Source organism: Plasmodium relictum (assembly GCF_900005765.1).
Source record: "Plasmodium relictum strain SGS1 genome assembly, chromosome: 5".
In the NCBI taxonomy this organism is placed as follows: Eukaryota; Apicomplexa; class Aconoidasida; order Haemosporida; family Plasmodiidae; genus Plasmodium; species Plasmodium relictum.
In genome coordinates, this window is record NC_041683.1 from 147,231 (window position 1) to 170,527 (window position 23,297).

General features: G+C 18.9%; 7 protein-coding genes across 7 annotated transcripts; 2 read left to right on the plus strand and 5 right to left on the minus strand.

The window, feature by feature from the left end:
- On the plus strand, positions 1 to 831 carry PRELSG_0504400 (conserved Plasmodium protein, unknown function; the record flags this gene model as incomplete). Its single annotated transcript, XM_028675292.1, has 2 exons — positions 1 to 440; positions 615 to 831. 2 exons carry the CDS (start codon positions 1 to 3, stop codon positions 829 to 831), a joined length of 657 nt encoding a protein of 218 aa, XP_028531895.1.
- Positions 832 to 1,566: 735 nt separating this feature from the next.
- Positions 1,567 to 3,941, minus strand: PRELSG_0504500 (conserved protein, unknown function; the record flags this gene model as incomplete). Its single annotated transcript, XM_028675293.1, has 13 exons — positions 1,567 to 1,671; positions 1,743 to 1,797; positions 1,881 to 1,974; positions 2,155 to 2,274; positions 2,365 to 2,431; positions 2,521 to 2,739; positions 2,832 to 2,949; positions 3,073 to 3,131; positions 3,300 to 3,353; positions 3,425 to 3,478; positions 3,554 to 3,607; positions 3,687 to 3,746; positions 3,840 to 3,941. The coding sequence occupies 13 exons, from the start codon at positions 3,939 to 3,941 to the stop codon at positions 1,567 to 1,569; spliced, it is 1,161 nt and encodes a 386-aa protein (XP_028531896.1).
- Positions 3,942 to 5,654: 1,713 nt separating this feature from the next.
- Positions 5,655 to 7,547, minus strand: PLP4 (perforin-like protein 4, putative; the record flags this gene model as incomplete). The annotated part of the gene is made up of 1 exon (XM_028675294.1): positions 5,655 to 7,547. The coding sequence occupies one exon, from the start codon at positions 7,545 to 7,547 to the stop codon at positions 5,655 to 5,657; it is 1,893 nt and encodes a 630-aa protein (XP_028531897.1).
- A 1,197-nt stretch (positions 7,548 to 8,744) lies between these two features.
- PRELSG_0504700 (conserved Plasmodium protein, unknown function) lies at positions 8,745 to 11,678 on the minus strand (the record flags this gene model as incomplete). The annotated part of the gene is made up of 1 exon (XM_028675295.1): positions 8,745 to 11,678. The coding sequence occupies one exon, from the start codon at positions 11,676 to 11,678 to the stop codon at positions 8,745 to 8,747; it is 2,934 nt and encodes a 977-aa protein (XP_028531898.1).
- A 1,342-nt stretch (positions 11,679 to 13,020) lies between these two features.
- On the minus strand, positions 13,021 to 14,910 carry PLP5 (perforin-like protein 5, putative; the record flags this gene model as incomplete). The annotated part of the gene is made up of 1 exon (XM_028675296.1): positions 13,021 to 14,910. One exon carries the CDS (start codon positions 14,908 to 14,910, stop codon positions 13,021 to 13,023), a length of 1,890 nt encoding a protein of 629 aa, XP_028531899.1.
- A 973-nt stretch (positions 14,911 to 15,883) lies between these two features.
- On the minus strand, positions 15,884 to 17,017 carry PRELSG_0504900 (BRIX domain, putative; the record flags this gene model as incomplete). Its single annotated transcript, XM_028675297.1, has 2 exons — positions 15,884 to 15,912; positions 16,186 to 17,017. The coding sequence occupies 2 exons, from the start codon at positions 17,015 to 17,017 to the stop codon at positions 15,884 to 15,886; spliced, it is 861 nt and encodes a 286-aa protein (XP_028531900.1).
- Positions 17,018 to 17,858: 841 nt separating this feature from the next.
- PRELSG_0505000 (conserved Plasmodium protein, unknown function) lies at positions 17,859 to 22,584 on the plus strand (the record flags this gene model as incomplete). The annotated part of the gene is made up of 5 exons (XM_028675298.1): positions 17,859 to 18,178; positions 18,361 to 18,968; positions 19,058 to 19,145; positions 19,231 to 21,879; positions 22,020 to 22,584. 5 exons carry the CDS (start codon positions 17,859 to 17,861, stop codon positions 22,582 to 22,584), a joined length of 4,230 nt encoding a protein of 1,409 aa, XP_028531901.1.
- Between the last annotated feature and the right edge of the window lie 713 nt (positions 22,585 to 23,297).

Sequence of the window (23,297 nt, forward strand, 5' to 3'; positions counted from 1 at the left end):
ATGTATGCAACGGTTGGAAATAACGACATTTCATTAACTATTAATGACTATGTAAATAAAAATTCTTCAACTTATCAATTAAGTGATATTAGCAATGAAACGAGAATAAGCGAAATTATTAATAAAATAAAAGCAAAGAAAAATTATACACATGATACATCTTCACTAGTATTATATTTTGCGAGAGTTGAATGTAAACTTAACGAAAAGTTATCAACATATAACAAGTCCAATAGAAAAAATGTAAAATTAGAATTATATTTATCATCATTAATTACCATCAATGTAAGAACAATGCAATCATGTGGTTCAGGGACTAGCCGATGTGTTCCGATCTGGTCATTTTGTTGTAGACAAACAATTAAAATAAAAATTCTTGACACTTGTGAAGTTAGAGCATTAAAACAAAAAATTTATGATATAACGGATGAATCAGCCTCGTAAGAAATTTAAAATAATTTAAAAAAAAAAAATAAAATAAAAATAAAAATAAAAAATATTTGTTTATTTTTCTTTGTTATTTTATTTGTTTTTAATTTTATAATATATGATATTTTATTATTTCGTTCTTCATAATTGTTTACTCTCATTATTACTGTTTTTTTTTTCTTTAGAATATCAGTTGATAATATTGTTTTACTATATAAAGGTGCACCACTTAACAATTTTTTAACTCTTAAAGAATCAGAAATCGTTAATAATTGTAAAGTTGATTATTTTGTTCCTATATGTTATATTTATAAAGAAAAAGAGAAAAAAAATAAAGAAAATGAAGAAAACGAAAAAAATGATGAAAATGATGGTGAGGTTGTAAAGAAAAATGAAAATTAATAATAATAAAATACTAGTTGGAATCATGCATTTAAATTTCTACACAATTATATATATATATATATATATATATATATGATATAATTAAAGAAAAAATTATTTATAAACAATAAAAAAATTATAAGTTTTTTTCTTAAAAAAATCAATTAAGTAAATAAATTAAAATAAAAATAAATTAAAAAAAATAATACGAAAAATAACAAATATTATAAGTATATAATTTAAATTAAAAGGTTGTCTTCAATAAATGTCTTTAACAATTTATCCTTTATATATAATACCTTAACTAAATCTTATTTTATCTTTTTTTTTGCACAAAATTTGTATTTTTTTTTTTTTTTTTTGTATTATATATAAAGTTTTTATGTAATTATAAATATGAGTTTATTTAATTTATTTTTTTTTAAAAGAAAGTGAATTTTCTTATTTTAATGTTTTTATTTTTATGTAATTATTTCTTTTTTTATTAGTCACATTTTACAATTTTTATTGAATTCTCTTATTTTTGTTATTTGTTTTTAACTATTTTTAAAAAGAAAATATTTATTAATTTTTTTTAAGTTGTTAAATATAAGTATTCGAAATAGTGGTAACTTAAATGCAACAATTAAAAAGAATAAAAAAGGATGAACAAATAAAAGTATTTTAACTTAAAAAATATACAATATTAAAATGCAAAAAAAAAAAAAGAAAAAAAAATTTTAAATAATAAAGAATCACTAAATATGAGATTGATCAAGCCCATTTAAAAACTCCTTTAATAATAATAGTCCAAACAATATCTATAATGACTTCTATACATATCAAATATATTACTATCCATTCAAGTTTATAACCATGCTGAAATATTAAAAAAAAAAAAAAATGAAGAATTTTGCATATACTTAATGAAAATATTTTTATTTACTAACTTGAATTGTTAATTCATTTTGTAACATATCGTATAGATCTTTAATTATATCTAACCTAAAAAAAAAAATTATAGACATAGTAAAATTGTAATATATATATATATATATATATATATGTAATTTGAAATGCACATATACCGATGGTTTAATATTTCAACTCTCTTTGAAATATCTAAATATTTTCTAAAATATTCATATGTGTCAGTAAAATCGTCATGGTCCCAAAATATTTCTGCAATATAAATAGAATGTAAATAAAAAATTCATTTATATATTTTTTTATTTAATACTAATGAGAAAATAAATAAATATATAAATAAATATGTATATATATATAATATAGTTCTTATTTCATTTTTTTTTTTTTTTGAAAATATTATTAAGGCGTTAAATAAAAAAAAGTCATTACAACCTGGTGTGTCTAACATATCTGTGTTCATATTTATATAAAATCTATTAACAAAAAGTTCTCCAATTTTTTTACTTATATCATTTTTCTTTAATTGAATTTTTCCTGTTCTTGCTAAGCATTCTTTTAAAACGTAAAAAATTATTAAATATATGTAATATTAAAAAAAAATATAACTTTTAAATTTAATAATAATCTTGAAAATAAAATTACCAGGTATACTTTTTGTTTTATCAATGGTATCATCTACCACATTTTCAAAGTAGGATAATTTTACGCTCTTATATAAAAAAAAAAAAAAAAAAAAATTATTTTTTAAAGAATTATCAAATAAAACATATATTTTTGATTATTCGCATTTATTTTTACTTGTGCAAAAGCATAAGAATAACTTAATTTTTCAAAAATATCTTTTGAGTATATATAAATTATATCATTCTTTATTTTAAAGGAGCATTCAGCCGCATCTTTACTTTTATAATCACTTAAATCATTTGAAACGCTCATAATATAAAACATACTGTCTAATTCATTATTGTTTTCTGTATATGCTTCATTCAAGTAGTCTTTTAAGTTCATGAACAAAATCTAAAAAGATAGAGAAAATACAAAAATAATAAAAAAAAAAAAATTAATAAATATATAAAATAGAATAAAATATATGATTTTAATTTATTTACTTCTTTTTCTTTTATATTAAAATCCCAAAGAACGATACAACCAAAACGAAATAAAAAAAAAATTTTTTTTTCTTCAAAAGCAGAACAAAATATTACTTCGCTATATACCTTTTTTATTCTAAAAAAAATGTGTAAATAATAGTATAAATTATCGTAAATATAAATATATACGGAAATGCTTAAAAATAGAAAAAAATAAAATGAATATTTTCTTAGTCCTTCAAATATCTTTTTTTTTTACTTGATAAAATCACTATTTATATTATGTGTTTTAAAATCTTTTATGAATGATGAGAAATGCTAAATTAAATAAAAATTTTTTTATATTAATTTTTTTAAACTTTATAAGTATATGACAAAAGTACAATAAAAATGTCATAAAAATTATATATTTTATGAAGATAAAATTCTTTTTTAAAATAATTTAAGGTAATTAAAAGATAACACAGAATTAAGTAAATTATTTACAAAATCTGTTCCTAAGCAACAAGCAATGACAATTCCAGTAGGTTCAATATTTTTCTGAATTGAAAATAAATATTTATTACTTTTAAAATAATTAAATATCTAATTTTTAGAAATTAAATGTTTACCTTTTTTTTTAAAATGTCTAATTCATTCTGCTTATCAGTTGGTAATTCAAGTTTCTGAAAATTACAAAAAAATTTTATTATTCTAATATTAAAAATAAGTTTATATGTCAATATATTTATTTATTTAACTCGTTGAAGGGTATTTCCTAAAATTGATAGAGGTTTATTTTTATCTAAAATATTCTATAAAAAAAATATCATCCCAAAAAATTACTACTTTGTGTTTTATATAAAAGTATAAGTATTTAATCTATTATTTTACTAAATTGTGCTTAAATCTTCTATTTTCTTTTCTAAAGTATTTAGAAGATAAAGTGTTTTCCTAAAAAAGAAAATAATTTTAATATCATTCAAAAGGAAAAGTATTATAAGAATATAAAAAGTGAAATGAAAAAAAATTATATATTTATATTACATTCTCCGATGATGAATTGTTTTGCCCACTGTAACTTATTTGTAATTTATCATTTTTTTCATCTTCTTCATCTTTTAATTGATCTTTAAAAAGTACATACATATTAATACAACATATATATATTATTTAAAGCACTTCTTTTTGTTAATACAAAAATTTAATATATTATCATTTTATTATATATATATATATATATATATATATTTATATTTTAAAATCTATAAAAATATAAATACATATTTACATATATGTATTAATATATGCATAATTCACTTTTTTTTTTTTTTTATCTTGCTCTTTTTTTTTTTCTTTATTTTTTTTTTTTATTTATTTAAAAAAAAAAAAAAATAGTATTTGGGTTCATGCTTCAAGAGCAATAGATGAGTTTTTTTTTTTTTTTTCCCCCAGCCTCGTGCATCATATATTTATTTTAAAGTAAAAGACTTTTCATTTGTTATCTTTATTTTTTTAAAGCTATTATAATGTTTGTACAAATTTTGTAAATTTTAGAAAATGTTTTATTAAAATTTTTGTTTATTTTATTTTATTTTATTTTTTTTAATTTTTTACATTGTTGTTATTTTAAATGTAGTTCTGTTTTTTTTTTTTTTCTGTAAACCTTATAATTATTAAAAATCACATTTTATTTAATAAAACAAAAGATGGTAGTATATTTATATATATCGCCTATTAATAAATATTTAACTACACCTAACTTAGGTAAAGAAGTCTTAGTATTTTTATTTTCATGCCATATAACTTTTTCAAAAAATAGAAAATATAAATTACAAACTTTTGATATTAATATAAATATTAATATTAGAGAAGTAAAAATGTAAATTATATATATATACACCTAAATTTATCACACAGCAAATTGTTTCTCTGACGATAAGAACATATATTCAAATGTGTTAAATGTTTTTATAATTCAACTTAAATTTTCCATTCTTATGATATAAGATTTTATATATATATATATCCGTTAAAAGAAATTAATTTTTATTATACCTGTCTTTTTTTTTTATTAAATTAATAAAAATTGTTTTTGGTTGTTAACAAATATGACTAGAAATGTTCAATAAAATAAGCTTTTTTCCTTTGTATAATTTTTAATTATCAGAAATAAAAAAGGAATATTTTATATAACAGTGGATTTATATATTTTTTCTCTCCTTTTTTTTAATGTTTAATTCATTATAATATTATTTTATCTAAAAAAATTAAAAAGGATTTAAGTCATTTTTTTTTAATAAAAGGTTTATGTATATCTAAGAATTATAGAAAAAAAAAGGAAAAATAAAATTCTAAGCTTATGAAAACCTAAAAAATATGATAGAATCATAATAGATGAAATAATATAAAAACCTTGTATATAGAAAAATAAAATAAAATAATAATAAAGTCAGTAATAACTTTTATGAAAGAAGCAAATATATTAATTATTAATTCATATTAAATAATTCAAACTAAAATCTTAAATCATAAAATATTTTCTTATATATATAATTCAAAATGGAAAAAAAAAAAAAAGCACACACATGCATATATACATAACATACACATATATATTAAAAACTCAATTTAATTGTGCAAATCAAATAAATTAAAATAAATTAGAATTAGATAAGAAAGCATAATTTTCATTATACATAAAAAATACATAGATACAATTTAGAAAGAAGGGTAATAACTCTATTAATTAACCTAATATTTTTAAAATCATATTATTATTTAAATTAAGAATTTTTTTTTTTTTTTTTTACTAGAAGATTTTTATATAAAGTACATTTATATAAACATCTTTTTATTTTTTCATTGATATTTAAATTTTTTTTTTTGATTTCCATCGTATCTACATAGTAGAAACATTCCAATATAATGTTTTTCATTTTTTTTATTTATTTTACTAATGCAAATTTTCGAGTTAGCCTTACATGAAGATGTTTTTACTTTTTCTATATCATTATTAAAAGAAAAGGTAAAACCTAAAAAAATGTTGTCATTTTTATTTATATAAATATCTGAACAGGTTCCACTTACATCAGTAGTTACATTTTTTTCAGAAATGTATGTTACTTGTAAGGAGCTAATTGTTTGAAAGGATAATGGTACACAAAATCCCCACAATAAATAATCTGAATCATTTTTTGTTTCATGTATAGAACAGTTACTATTTCCAACATTACATGGCTTAACCTTTATTTTTTCTAAATTTTCTTTTTTTTTTAATTTCATCTTAAATCCAAACGCTATAGTGTTTCCTTCAGAGCATTTAATATCTAATGATTTTTCTTTTTGGCTAATGCTTCCTTTGTAAATTGTTTCAAATTTTATAAAGCTGTGCTTTACACAATATATCCACCCAAAACTAATAATATTATCATTTTTGGTTGTATATGAGCATGAAATGTCATATTCTCCTTTATTATGGCAGGGATAAATGTTTATTCTTGGTTCCCCATTTTTAAGATTTTTTAATTTTTCAGAAGTATCATAAAAAAAAATAAACCCGGTACTTTTAATATATCCAACAGGACAACTTAAAATTAAAGACCCTTTACCTGATCCTGTAATTTGCTTTCCTTTTGAAAATACATCCGTTATATTTTGAGACAGATATAAATTTTCTTTATCTGTTCCATATAGGTTATTATAATATAATAATGCAATGTCATAAGATTCCTTTTTATTTTTACTCATAAAGGAACTTAATGAAACTAAATCAAGATAAACAGGAACAAAGTTTGAGTAAATGGAACTTTTCCAAATTTCATATGTTAATTCGTTCCATTTCCCGTCAAAAGAGTTTCCTCCTCTAATATCTAGATTAATTTCTTTTTTATTTTGAATTTCTTTTTTTTTTAAATCAAGTTTTCTGTTTATTTTTGTCTCAATAATATCTAGCACTAATGATGGGGCCTTAAATATATTTAAATATGGAACATTTCCAATGGAATATTTATATTTATATATCTTTATTTCTTCTGATTTTTGCATTGTAATTTCTAAAGAATTAAATGATTTTCCTCCGAAATGGGCTGATAGTAGTAAATGTGTTCCATATTTTTGGAAAAATTCAATCCACGGTTTTATAGAATTTAAACAATACTCATTGTTCGGATCATAAAGATATAATATTTTTGAGCATTTATCTTCTTTTTTATTTGATAAGACAGGTAATTTTTCTGTATCCAATAAAAAATTCTTATTCATAGTTTTTGTAGATTCTCTTAAATTAAGTGAGGCGTAACTATGTAAACATGTATTTTGTGCAATTGCATATTTTTTTTTTTTTATCTCTAAATCTGTAAAATAACTTGCATATGGCATAGATGCTGAAAATGGTCTTATATTTGTATCAAGATCGTCAATATTTATGTTTTCCATTGCTAGATCCATAACATCATTGATACTTTCTATAACATTTAAATATTCGTCTTTTTTACAGGTAAAGTCCTGTATCACATTTATAGTATTTGTTGTATCTAATATAACTTCTCTAATTCCTGGATCTTCTATAAGTTCGTTATTTGGTAATGGATATCCAAACAAAATATCATATCCCTTTCCTAGATATTTACTAAATATTTCATTGTTGAAATTATCTGTTTCATTTTTTGGATCAAAGCATAAAGAAGGAAAAATGCAAAAAATAAACAAGATTATCCATGTTGTAAAAATTTGGATGTTTAAACTATAATTCATTTTAAAAGCATAATTTTTATTAACACTGAAAAATAAGACATGTATAAAATATTAATGTGTTGGAACTTATATATATATTTAATAAAATTGTTTTTAAATTATTTGATAAAATACATCTCAAAAAAAAAAAAAAATGTTGTAACGTGTAATAAAATAAAAAAAAAATAATATATTTTTATTATTACATAGATATATTAAAGCGTTTTCATAAAAGAGTAATTTTTAGTCAATTTTTAAATAGTGCTGCAAAGATAGATCTTCAGAACAAATTTATAACTTATAAAAAAGAAAATACAGAAATATGCTTTATATTCGATCCAAGAAAGTAATTCTAAAATAATTTTAAGATCAAACATAAAACTATTCTATATTATCCTTTAATTTTTATTTGTGAACAGATATATTTTTTTTTAAACATAATTTTTTCAATTAAAAACAAAAAAATATGAGTGAACATATATGGACTAAATAATTTTGTTAAAAATGTTTATTGAATTTTGTCCCTAAAACATAGCTAACTGTAAAAAAATTATGACTTGTTCATAATAAAAAATAGATAATAAATTAATAAATATATATTGTTGATTTATGTGTGTAAAAAATTCAAATTATTTTGATTATATCATTGATATTTGTATATGTAACTATTAACCCTTAATTTAATATAATAGTTTTTGTTTCATTGCATATTTTTATAATTCTTATTTAAATTGTATATACCTTGTACCACACAAAATTGATTAAAACATAATTGTAAAAGAAATAAGGTAACATTTTGAGACCTACTATTAATTTGCTCCTTAAGTATATTGATCATTTCATATTTATTAAAATAAGAAGATAAAGTATTAGTATAAAATAATTTTAAAAAAAAATTTAAATAGTAAATCATGAATTATATGAAGGAAACCTATATCATATTTATTTTTCTTTGTTATTACCTTTTAGTATTCATTTGTTACATAAAAATATGCCCTATATAATAATATATGACTCTTGAATTTGAAACGTTAAAATTTTCTTCAACAAATATTATATATAGATATATAGATGAAGAAACAAAAAACAAAAAACAAAAAAAAAATGTGCAAGTGTTAAAATATTAGAAAAATAACTTGTTATTTTAGCTGAAAATAACTATATATTCAGAAAGAAGGAAAAAAAATTTTGAATCAATAATTAAAATAATTTGTAATATCATAGATTAAGTAAATTTACAAAAAATTGTTTTTTTTCCTTAAAGCTCATATCTTGCCATAATTTGAAGGGTATTAAATACACATTATTAAAAAATATTTTGAAATATTGTAACTGCGCTATAGCTGATTTAGTTAGAAATTTTGTATCAAATATGGTTGATGGGTCACTTGAATTTAAGTCAGTTTGCAATTTATTTATTGTAGTATAATAATAATTTTTTGTTCCAAATAATATCGCCATTTTACTTTTATCTTTAATGTTTTTTACAAAAATATAGTGAATATATAGAAAAACTGAGTTTTTTTTTGTCATATCAATAAATTTAAAAAAGTAATATCTTTGTTTTATGCTCTTTAGTATTTCATATATTTCTCTTAGTGAATTTTGATGATAAATCATTTCTCTTTTAATATGTTCACTTTCCATAAAATCATTGTTTTTTTGAAAAACTTCCAAAAAATAAGTAGATATATAATATTTATTTGCTGGATTTTTTTTTAAAAGCAAATTACTTACATATGTAGAATATATTATAGGAAAAAACTTTTTAAGAATACAATTATTATTACTTTCTTTTTTTTCTATTTTTTCAACTCTTTTGAAAATATCCCTTATATATTTAATATCGAAATTATAAAAATTTACTATTTCCTTTCTTAAATAATAATAATGATATACGAATTCAGTAATAAATGTTAGTATGATTGTTATATATAAATCTGTCTCAATTTGTAAGTCCCTTATTTTCTCCAAATTTTTATCATATATAAATTCATGGTCAATATTTTTTTTTTTTTTTAATTTTTCATTATTTAAAGAAATTAAAAAATGTTCTTTTTTATTAAGATAAACAGTACCATTTTTATATGTATTTCTGGAATTCTCTTTTCTTTGAATATTTTTATCAAATTTTATCAAATATGGATCAAAACAAAAAAAAAATCGTTGTATATTTAGATATAGTGCGCTTGTTAAAAAACTATCATAATTATTGTTTACTAATATGAAATAACAACATGAATATATCATATATTTTAGTTCGTCTATCTCTAATTTTTCACTTTTACTTTGAATAATAAACATACTTTTTAGACATGTATAAGCCAATTCTTCATCTTGAATAGACATAGAGTTCATTATATGAATGATATCATATAAATTCTTTAAACTTATGTTATATAACGTGTAATTTTTTGTATATTTTAAGTTTTCTTTCATAAAATCATACTTTATACTATTATGATTATAATCAGATGAAAGAAATTTTTTTATCTTTATTTTTAATAAATAGAAAATTGGTTTGCTAATTAAATTCTGATGAGTGAAAATTTTTAATAAACAAATTAGATGATACAAGCTAAGACTTGAAGAGAAATATAAAATTTTCTGATTTAAAAAAATTCTAAAGTATTTCGAAAAGGGAATAAAGTTGTTCATAAAAAATAGCAATTTAAGAAAATCATTTGATGTATATGTTGATATAGTTCTGGGTAATGATATTAAAATTTTTGTTATTAGAGAATTATCATTAAAATTAAAAAAAGATAAAACATTTAAGCAATCTAATAATACATTAGTTTTATATTGACTTAAATTTTTTTTTATATTGTCTATTAAATTTTTAAATAAGAAACTATTAAAGTAGTTCAAATTTTTTAATGATTTTAAAATAGAACTTATTTCAAATGGCTTAAAATAATTACTTCTTAGAGTTATAATTTTTAATATACTATAATATATGTGAACATTTTTATACCCATATTTTGACAAAACAAATAAATGCTTATGAATTTGTTTTGTAAAACAAAGTACATTACTATCTTTACAAAAAAAATTATATAGAATCTCTCTTTTATTATCTTTTATCATACTTGAGATATCTTTATTATGTTTTTTATTTTCTAATAGTTCTGTTATATTTTTCATTTTATTACCATATTTCAACTCTTGTGATTTTTTAATCATTAAATTTGCTTTATCACTGTTTTTATCACTAATCAAATTTTTATTTTTCTTATTTAGAATGAAATATAATAATATATTTGCATAATTTGCATAAAAATGTGAAACAAAGTTCATTATAGTTTCGTTATATAAATTATTTTTTGCTAAAAAGTAACTTATAGCAAAGTAATCCATGAATTTGAATTTCTTTATATTTATATTTATAAAATAATTTACGTTTTTTTCGAATTTTTTCATAATAAGAAGTGGTACATTTAAAATATCTATTATGAGAACAAATTCATTAATATTCATATTCTTTATATATGTATCATCAAATATTTTGTTTGTTATGTGTAATATTAAAAAAGGATTTAACATATTATTATTTTTATAAATATATAATATATATATTAATTCATTTATTTTATAATTATTTATGTCTGAAACAATGGTGAACATCAATACTTTTAATATATAATATTTTCCTTTGTTACTGCCTAACAAGGAACTATTTAAATATTTTAATATTTCTATTTTATTCTTAATTGTTATAATATTTTTTATGTTTTTGTATTTAAATATACTTTCATAATTCAGTTCTTCAATATGTAAATATAATTTTGATAAGGTTGTCTTTTCAATATTTTTCAAAAGCATATCTCTATTATATTTAATTATATTTCTTTTTCTTTTTTTTAAGGAGTTATCTGGATTTTCTTCTGTTGTAGTTTTCCATTCAATTTTATCATTTTTGTCTACTAATTCATTTAAATTACTAATACCCTCAATTTTTTTATTCTCTTCTTTGTTAATATAATTATCTTTTTTAATATTATAGCTATATTTTTTAAAATCATTATTATTTAAAGAAATATCGTTATTCCATCTTTTTGGAATACTTATTTTATTTGAATAATATTTTTTGTTTACTTTTAATAGGGTTTTAGTAATTACTAGAGTGTTATTTTTTGTTACAATTTTCATTATTACATAAGAAATATATAAAAATTCTAATTTAATTACTATTGTTCATGTTATTTTTCAGTTTTTTTTTTTTTTTCTTTATCCTTCATCTTATGTAATTTTTTTTTCTGAAGTATTTTATTTTTAATACGTTGTAGTATGCATATCTATATAAATTTTATTGTAATAAAGGCAATACTTTGTAAATCCTTACATATTACAATACTTTGTGATATTTTTAAAGAAATTTGTATAACATACGTATAGGAAATATGTTAGACTTATTTTTTCTGAAGATGAAATAAATAAAAAAAAAACATGTTATTATAATTTTAAATAAAAAAAATTTTATATATTGTATTTAAGGATATTTTCGTTTAAAATTTTAAATAATACAAAATTAAATAAAATTAATTTTTCCTTATATTTTTATAATATATATACATCCTATTTAAAAATATCGTTCATCAAATAATACACAATTTATTGTAAAGCTGTAAGGTACAACTGTTTAAAAAAAAGAGATAACATTTGCTATACAAAAACAATTTAATTTCGATCTTAGTATTTCAGTATTTTGACTTGATTTCATTAATTAGTATATAAATGTATAAAAAAATATTTATAATAATTTTTGATAATTTTCTTTTTTTTTTCCTTCAAATAAAATTCCATTAAATGATTTATTATTTAATTTATTTAATAACATATCTGAAAAAGAAAAATTTTATAAGTTTTAATTCAATTAATATATTTTCTTATCTTTTATTTTGAAACATATATTTTTCAATATATAAAAAAGTAGAATTGTTGAACTCCATTGATAGGATAGTTACACTTTTTTTTTTCTTTTTTTTTTATTCTATATAATTTAGGGAATATTTTATACAGACTAATGAATATTAATTATGTATGTAAAAAAAAGAAAAATTTAATGGTTAATGAAAAGCAACATAGTTAAAAATAATCAAAAATTAAGCTTATGATTTATAGATTGTAAAATAGAAATTATTTTGATTAAAATGTAAAAAAAAAAAAAATATTAGATATTAAAAAATATTAATATACGCAAAAATTAAGGATTAATTATTAGAAATTATAATGAAAGATTAAGAATTCTATTTAACTATTAATAATTATGTTTAAATATTAAAATAAAAATATATTTAAATTTCAAAAATTGCAATAAAACAATAAAACAGCAAAAAAAAAAAAAAAAAAACAAAAAAAAAATGTGAAGATTGCAAATAATTATTAATTGTAAAGAATGATTAATAAAAAATGCTGTTAACAACTAAAATTAATATGAGTTTGTAAACAGTAATAAATAATCAATATAGAATACTACTAAACATATATATTTTTAAAGAGAAGAACAAACTATATAAATTATGGGAATATGTACTTCTTGATTATTCATATCTTCAACACGAATTTTTAAATCACAAAAAGAACTTCCTATAGGGCAAATTAAATAATCAGGAGCACTTGATGAAATGTAATCAACTGCAAATCCTGCAATAATAAATTTTCCTTTTGAACATTTTAAACTGACTACAGTAGTATCATTTAAGTAAATTCTCTCTGTATAAGCTTTTGACTCTAATGTTTCTAATAATTTTTGTTTATTGTTAGGAAAACAATTAATCCAAAGAAAACTCTGTGAATTTTCATCTACATTTTTATTTCTACAACGTTTCTTATTACTTTCACAAGGTTCGATACTAATATTTGTTCTAATAAATTTTTGTATAGTAAGTGAAAATCCAAAGCCTATTTTCATATGTAGTGGACATGTTATCTCTCCTTCTCCATGAACTACTTTTTTTATTTGTTTTATTTCATTAATGTTTTCGTAACTACATATAATCCAACCGAATTCAAAACTTTTATCATTTTCTATATTTATTCCACTGGAACATTCATTGGAGGATGGACATAGATGCATTGTATTGTTATCACCGTAGTTCCTTTTTTTATTTGTAATGATAAAGCCACTTATAATTTTATCTCCTGTTTTACATTTAGATGATATATTGAAATTTACATTTTTGTCTATATATTGGTCCCATTTTTTTATATGCATTCTATACAGATCTTCTTCACTTTTATTTAACTGAAAAATATGTGAATTATAATTAGAATAACTTAAATTGGAATAGAACTCTAACGCCTCATAGTATGCGATCTTCCCACCTTCTGACTTTATAAATTCTGCAAATGGGATTAAAATTAGTTTTACTGGCTTAGATAAATCTCCTTTTATTGAATCTTTCCATTTTTTGTATGAATTTTTTTTTATAGCTTTTTCAAATATTATGTTATTACCTCCGTGCAATATTAAATTCCTTTCTTTAATATAAATAATTTTTTCACTGGATAAAATAGAACCGAAATATAAGTTAGAATTACTGCTATAAAAAGGGTTTAATCTTCTCTTATATAATTTAATATATGAACTGTTTTTTATATTTTCATTTTCTACATATAAATTATTTATAATTCTACCACCGAAATAAACCCCTGATACTATATGTGTTCCATACAAGTTAAAAAATGTGATCCACGGAGTTATAGCTTTTAAACATTTTTTATTATATTTATTGCGCTTATAAAATTTAACATCACATTTATATTTGTCACCCTTTATGTCTTGATAGATATTTCCTAACTCATTCAACATACTTAAAAAAAATGGATCCAAGTTATCATTTTTAACTTCAACTAAAGAAACAAAATATTTAGAGCAAATTTTTTTATCTATAATTATCGAATCTCCTCTGTTGATCCTTTGAGCTAAGATTTTATAATAATTAGAAGCATTAAAAGGATGAATTTCGTATTGAGATGGAAATTTATAACTTTTATATTCATTATTTATATCACTTAATTCATTGATTATAGTTGGTTTTTTCGATTGGAAACATTTTATTTTAACGCGTTTTGAAGCAGTATAAGATATATTATTGCTATTACCATTTTCACCATTTATTAAATTGTTATCTAGTTCTATTTTATCTTTAAGGATAAACCTTTTGTATCCCAAATCCGTAATGAATAGTGGATCCCCTAGAGGGTTTCCTTTAATAATATCATAAGAGAACCCTAAATAACTTATAAAATATTTTTTTTCGTAGTTTTCAACATCTTCGGAGTAAAAACTTGTATTAAATATATTTTTGTTTGAAAGATTGTACATTGATGAATGAATCAACAATGTAATGAAAAATAAAGTCGAATATTTTAATCCCATATTTAATGAAAAATTTGTGTGTATATAGGTAAATACATATCAGAGTGCACAAATTTTAGAAATTTTAAATAAAAATATAAATTTTTTTTTTTTTTTTTTACAAAAATGCTTTATAGTTATATCAAATAAATAAATAAACTAATAAATAAATAAATTAAAAAAATGAGATAAGCATATAAAAGATGATTAACTAAAATGATAAAATACAAAAGTCTTACGTGGGCGCATCAATATTCCTATTTTTTTATATGAATCTATTAATTTTTTGAGGCAAAATATTTACATAAACAATAATTTATATTAATGAGGAATCAAAAAATTGTGATAAATTTATTCAAAATACAAAAAAATATTGATATATTATTATTAATTATATATTTATATATTCAATTTACCAAAATTCTTATTATGAATCCGTTACAGAAAAGGTAAAATAAAGCGATATAATACTAAAAAGAAAAATAATTATGTAAAAACGAAGGAAACTAAAATGTAGATAAATTGTATGTATTTGAACTTTTTTACTTTTAACTATATATATGTATATGTTATATAAGTTTCATTCCTCTGTTCATTTGTTCTAACTGAAAAAATTATTTTTGTCCAGTAAAAGTATAAGTGCTTTATAATCGCAGCAAGAAATTTTCATTTTTTTATCTATAATAAGTATTTATTTATTACAATTAATTTTACAGTAATCTTAACATTTTATTGCCTGCTCATAAAATTATGAACAGTTAAATAAAAATAATGACCTTTAAAGAAATTAAAAAAAAGGTATACATATAAAAAAGTGTGCAGCCATAAATTAATTTGAATCTTTCAAAATAGAAAAATTAAATTATAATTAATAAATAATTTTTTTTTATATTTATACAAATTTTAATATGCTCAGTTATATATATCTTTATGCTATAGATACTATAAAAAAGAAAAAAAAAAAGATAATCTCAATTCTTCAGAAATTCAAATATCACTTTTTATCCCTCATCGAGTATATATCTAAAAGTAAAAAAAAAAAAAATTGAAAGAAAATTATACAAATATTAAAAATAAAGTGGAAAATAATTATCTGTTTTATCTCATATAATTTTAATTCATAAAAAATATATTAAATGGTGCAAAATAATATGTAATCACAATTACATTAATGTAGATGGTAATTTAAGTTCATATATTTTAATTAAAATTAAAGAGATACATAATATACAGTATAGAAATAAAATTTATATTTCCACAAAAAAAATAAAATAAAATAATAGTAATATTTTATACCTTTGTCTTGATCAGTAATTTTAAAAAGCTTGTAACTAACACGTGGTCCTATTTCTATCAATTGCATTTCTTTTTCACTTTTAAAATTATTAATATCAATTTTACTCGACAAATAATTAAATACGTCATCATATCCACTCAAGTCTTTTTTATATGCTTCATTTAATATTTTTTTAAATGACCTTTTCTTTAAATTTGTTACATATTGACGAAAATATATAGTTTCATCATTGTTATTATAACAATATAATATTACTCGTCTAGGTTTATGTGAAAAGTCACTTTTGAGATTTACGCTTGGATAAATATTTTTCAATACATTTTGTATTATAATAAGATAATTTGACATTTGTGAATTGGAATTATTGAAATTTTTTAAAATAAGTAGTGGCTTTAAATTGTTATAATTATAATTTGTATTTTTTGAATGTGTAGATTTAACTACAGAAGAAGTGGTAAAATTTTGAATTATAAATGTTAATGATAATTTTGTATAGTTACTAGTAATACTGTATAGTAATTTAAAATTTTGAATATAAACACATATTGTGTATTTATAGCTTAACTCTTTTAATTTTTTATTTAGATCAGCTAAATTTTTTAACTTTTTTATATAGAAAAGGGCACAGTATGGGATAAAAAGATCGACCAACTCTCTACATAGTGTTTTCAATTCTGAATTCATTCCTTTTTTCTTTATGACCATTACATTAGTTTTTTTTATTATTTTTTCATCACTTTCTTTTTCTTTATGTTTCTGTTTGCCTTCATTTTTATATTTATTATTGTTTTTTATTTCTCTTTTCACATTATTTTCTTTTTTTGTCACCATTTTAATGCCGTTTTTTAAGAAATTAAAATATTTTTAAAATTTATAAGATAAAATTATATAAATATCATAAATATATATATATATATATATATATATATATATATATATATATATATATATATAAACATAGTTAAAGAAAAAGATAAAGAAAAAAAAAAAAAAAAAAGTTAAAATGTTTGCATTTTTAAAAATGTTTTAATTAAAAATAAGCTTTAATACATCTATATATATACATAAATGATATTTTTAAAAATTATATATTCAAAATAGAAAAGCAAAAAAAAATATATATTTCTGTTTTTGAATAAAACATTGTTCTCTCATTTGTTAACAAACATATTTTAATTTCAAAAAAATTTATTTTTAATTATTATTTTTTCATATATAACTTTTTAATAAAATTATAATCAAAATGAAAAATTTTATATTTTAAGGATTAAATATATATATATATTTAATAAAATCTTTAGTAAATAAAGAAAAATTTCTAAAAACAAAAATTTTAAATAGCAAAATATCATATTTTTTTATGAAAAAATAGTATTTAAATTTTAAAGGAAAAAAAAAAAAAATTATATATATATAAAATTAGGCTTAAAAGATTAATTCATAATTTTATGCGAAAAATAAAAAAAATAAAAAATAAAATTATAATAGATACAATTAGGTGATTTGTGGCAGACAACTGCTAAAACGTAAATACATTTTCATGTATATACATTTTAATTATAAAATAATAAAATGATTATTTCGTAATTTAAAAATAATGAATTAAAAAAAAATAAAATAAAAGAGAAAAGTTGCAAAAATTATCCTTTTATAGTTCAGTTACTTTATTAAAATGATTTTAGAAGTTGTACCATTATATAGTCATACATTTTATAGTACTTTGCTTATAATTAAAGATTTGGAATTGTTTAAAAAGGAATATAGAACAAGTAATATATTACAAGATATAAATAAAGATACATTAGACAATTTTTTATCTAATCACGAAAATAATGATTTAAAAGAAAATAATTATAAGCATATATATAATTATGATTATTTAAATAACAAAAATGATTTTTACTCAAATAGAAAAGATAAGAATATATACATTCTTATAAATTGTGGTTGGGATGATAATTTTTGTCTAAGCGATATAAAAAATATATTAAGGTACAGATAGAAGTTTTAAAAATATTCTCTATATTATATTTTTATATCTACTTTTTTTTATATATTTTTCCTAACTTTGTTATATATATATATATATATATATATATATATATATATATATTTATATATTAAAATTTTGAAAAGAAGCAATTACATAATTTTAATTAAAATTATTTTTATAGGATATGTGATTATATAGATTTTATTATAATCACTAGTCATAGTTTAAGTTATGTTGGATGTCTACCGTTAATTTATATGGAATTATTGAAGAAAAAAAAGAAAGTTACTATAATATGCCATGAATATATTCAATCTTATAGTAAATATGTTTTATTAAGTCATTTAAAATGTAACAAAAGTTGCGATTTTTTTAAAAAATTCAATGAAAATGAATATTTAAAAATATTAAATGACTTGTATCAAAGTATTATAACACTCGAATATAAGGAGCATTTTGTTTTTAAAAAAGTTATATGTAAAAAAAAAAATATTGTTTTTATACTTCCATTATATTTGATAAATAATGGAGATAACATAGGTTCTTCTGCAGTTATAATAAAACTCTTTAACTATAAAATTTTATATTCAATAAATTTTAATATAGAAGATTATTCTTTTATTGATAAATCAGAAGTAATAAAACAATCAGACGTTTTCACGTATATTAGCAATTTTCATTATACAAATAAAAATTATACTAAAATGATGGATTTAAAAAATATTTTAAATATAGTAAATAAAACTATAAACAATTTAGGATGTGTTCTTTTCCCCATTGATATTGATAGTTAACAAATTATACATAAAAATATATGTGTAAACACTGAAATTTTTGTAAATAAATAATATTTTTTTTTTTTCCCTTTTTTTTTTTAGGTATATTTATTGATCTTCTATTTCATATCAACGCTCTTTTAGAAGTTTGTTCTCAAAGATATGCACTTTTATTTCTGTGCCCCTATTCGTAATTGAAATTATTAATTTTTTTATTTTTTATTTTTTATTTATTTACATTTTACATTAATAATTCAAACTCTTTTTTTTTTCAGGGAAAATTTTATAAGGTTATTATTCACCTCTTTAACGTATATGAATATATATATCAAAAATAATTTTCATAAAAATAGAATAAATTTATTTAAAATTAAAAATTTAATTTGCTTAAGAAATTATAATGATTTCAAAAAGTATGAAGATGGATATTATATCTTATTTTCTTTTCCTTCTACCTTAAACAATGATTCAGTAAAAAGAATATTGTCTTCATTTCTTACAAAGAAGAAAAATGTCATAATATTTACTAAAGCAAATGATACGAATAGTTTTTCAAATAACATATGTAATTACTTGGATTCAAACAAGGATAAAAACAATAGAGATTTTTTCAATTTTTCTTTCATTCAAAATATAAAATTTGATGATAAAAAATTATATGAAATTTATTTGAAAGAAAAAAATAACATTGAGAAAGAAATTCTACAGAAAAAGGGAGAAGAAAAAAAAACTAAAAAAAAAAAAGTTAGAAAAAGAAAACAGTTGAATTTTATTTTTGAATCTCACGAAGAAATGATGTATTTGAAAAAAAAAAATGACATAATTGAAAAAAAAAAGAAAAATAGAGGAAATTTAAAAGGAAAAGATAAAAAAAAAAATTTTGAAGAAACCCTTAAAATTAAAAGCAAAAAAAATAAAAAAAGGCATTATAATGGAAGCAAAGCATCATCATTTAATGATTTTAACACTTTTGTTAATATTAATCTATCTCAATCAGAAAATGATCAGGAAGAAAATAAGGATTTTCCTATAAGTCAAAAATGTAATATATATTTAAACAGAAATAGTAAAAAGAACAAAAATAAAGATGAAGAATTTGCTCAATTTGTAAAGGGAGATAAAATGAACTGCTCAAAAAGTTATGATTCTAATGATGAAAATAAACATGAAGAAAATGAAATTAACTATAAAATGGATGAAGTGAAAGAAGAAAATAAAAAAGGGAAAAGATACCATTATAATAATGAACATAAGGAAAATCATAATAATGATCGCTATTGTGATGAAGGGAATGAAGATGATGACATTGATGAAGAAGATATTAATGAAAATGAAAATGATGATGACAATAATGATGCTGATAAAGGTGATGAAGATGATGAAGATGAAGATAATGATGAAGATGATTATGATGGTGATGAAGATGATGATAATGATGATGATGATGATGATGAAGATGATGATGAAGATGGTGATGAAGATGATTATGATTATGATGATGATGAAGATGATGATGATGATGAAGATGATGATAATGATGAAGACGATGATGATTATAAAAATACTAACAGTCATGTTAATAGTATTAATAGTGAAGAAGAAATAAATAATGATATAAAAGAAAAAATATCTTTAAAAAGTGATAAAAATTCATTAAATATTATTAATAAATTTGAAAATAATGAACAAATTAAAGATAAATATATGAATGTAAAGAATTATGATAAATATTATAGTTATTCAGAGAGTAAAGAAAGCGAAAGTAATTACAGAATTAGTAAAAAGAATAACATAATGTATGATAATGAAAGTGAAATTCAAAATAAGATGGATATTAGTGAAAACGTATTTAAAGCATATACAGATGAGGAAAAAAGTGAAGAAGAAAACATGAAAAAAGAAAAAAATTATGAACTTGTTGAAAATTTAAATAAGCAAATTTTAAAAACTAGTAATTCTGGGGAGAATGAAAAAGCATATCCAGATTTAGTAAAATTTAATAAAATATTAAAAATTAATAAAGAAAAAAAAAATTTTAAAATAAAAATAGAACAGAATAATGATGATAGGAAGGAATTAAATGAAAATTATATTGCAAATTTTATTGGAAATTATAAAGAAGATGATTCCTCTCTGTTAATAAAAAAGGAAATATATGATTATGAAGACTTAGATAAAAATAGTAACAGTGAAGAGAAAAACAATCTAAAAAAAGAAAATGAAGAAAAAGAAACATTTAATAATACTGATGAAGAGAAAAAAAGGAATTTGAAAAATGAAGATATTTTTGGATATTATGAAATGAATAATAAAAAAAATAAGAAAAAAAGTGCAGTGACAAAAGAAATTAGTTTAAATAGTGTATTTAATAGTGGTTTCAAGGAAAGTAAAAATGTATTAATACATAAAAAGAAATGGAAACAGAAGTTAATTGATTATTTGAAAAAAATTCCAAAAAATTCAAAAGAACAAAAAATTTCAATTTATATAGATTGCGTAATAAAATCTTTTAATATGGAAAATTGCGTTAATCAAAATACTTTAAGAACAATTTTATATCTAATGAAACCAAAACATTTTGTATTACTTCCAAGTTGTAATGGTTTTTTTTCTTTTAATTTTGAAATGCTATTGTATTCTTCAGTAGGAAATGAAAAAATAAACTTTCACACCTTTTACTCACCTAATTTTTGCGATACAATAAATAAAAAAGATATATTTTATAAACGTTATTTTTGCCAAAGTACTTCATCGATTAATTCAATAAAAATACCTTTAAATGTGCATTATGAAAATGTGTATATAAAAAGTATATATAACTTATTGAATACAACAAATTGTGATGATGATTTTCATGTTTTTAAAGTTAAAGCCTATATAGGAGGAGAAAACATTGAAAAGCCTTCTCATTTAAACATTAAAAGGTAAATGATATTTTTTTTATTAAATTATTTATAAATTTCTGTAAAATTATCACTAAAAAATAAAAAAACCGGAATTATATATATTTTAATATTTTTGTGTTTATATTTATATATATTTTTATTATTTTTTTTTTTTTTAGAAGAAAAAGGTTTATAAATGAACACAGTACCTTTTGGAGTGAATACAATCATGCAAATTACATTTTGTGTTTATCAAATGATAATGGTGAGCAGGAAGAAAGGGAAGATAAAGATAAATCAAAGGATAACATTTCTGATAACGTAAATGAAAATATGAAAAAAGAACAAAATGATGAAAGGAAATTTTTAAACTATTATTTGGATAATGATGCAAATAATTTAAAAGAAAATAATGAAAATTCTATTAAAGAAATAGATTCTAGCTCATCATCAGAAGTAGATCAAAGTACTTTTTATGAAGAATTAGATGAAGAAAATAAGTTAGATGGGAATATATATATTGGTGATGTAAGTATGAGAACCTTATCAGCAACTATAAATAAGTTTTTTCATAAATGTTTGAATTTTGCTGATGAAAATCAAATAATAATTAATGGAAACACATGTATTAAAAAAGAAAAAGAAAGTAAAAATATCATATGGAAGATTGATAGCTCCTTAGATCCATCGTTTTATTTTTTAAGAAATATTTTAAAAGATATGTACAACAACATTTCTATATAAAATTATATATATTTTATCTTATATATATATTATATATATATATATATTTTTTTTGTTAAAATTTAAGTTATTTCTTCTTAACGCTTTGATTTTTTTTTTTTTTTTTTCAAGTGTTTTTAATAGAAAAAACTATTGAATATATTTGAAACATTATTAGGAATTTTACGTAATTTATTATTTTAAATGTTTTTATTACGATTTTCGAATTAGATATTAAATTTAATTAAACCATTTGAATTACTTTTTTTAAAAATTATTTATATGTAATAAAAAAACTATTCGAGTACATATATACATATTTTTGTAATATTAAATATTAATTTAAAAAAATAAAAAATTATTATCTTATTTCTTTAAAGCTTCCATTTTTTATTTAAATATATATATATTTACAATTGTTCTTTTAATTAAATTATGAAAGTAACAACGTTCTTTTTAATTATAAATACTATTATTAATCTTTTATATTTTTTTTATAACTATGCATAAACAAAATTAGAAAAATGTTAAATTTAACTTCAAATTAATTTGAAATGCTACTTTCAAAATATTTTAAATAAAGCATTGCTTTAAAGTTCCAATAAAGTTATTTAAAAAAAAAAATTAAATAAAATAAATAAAAAAGTTAAAAATTTTAAAACTTCAGAGTAACAAATTACAAAGTAAAAAAAATAATACACATTATAAATATATAAATATATATATATTCATAA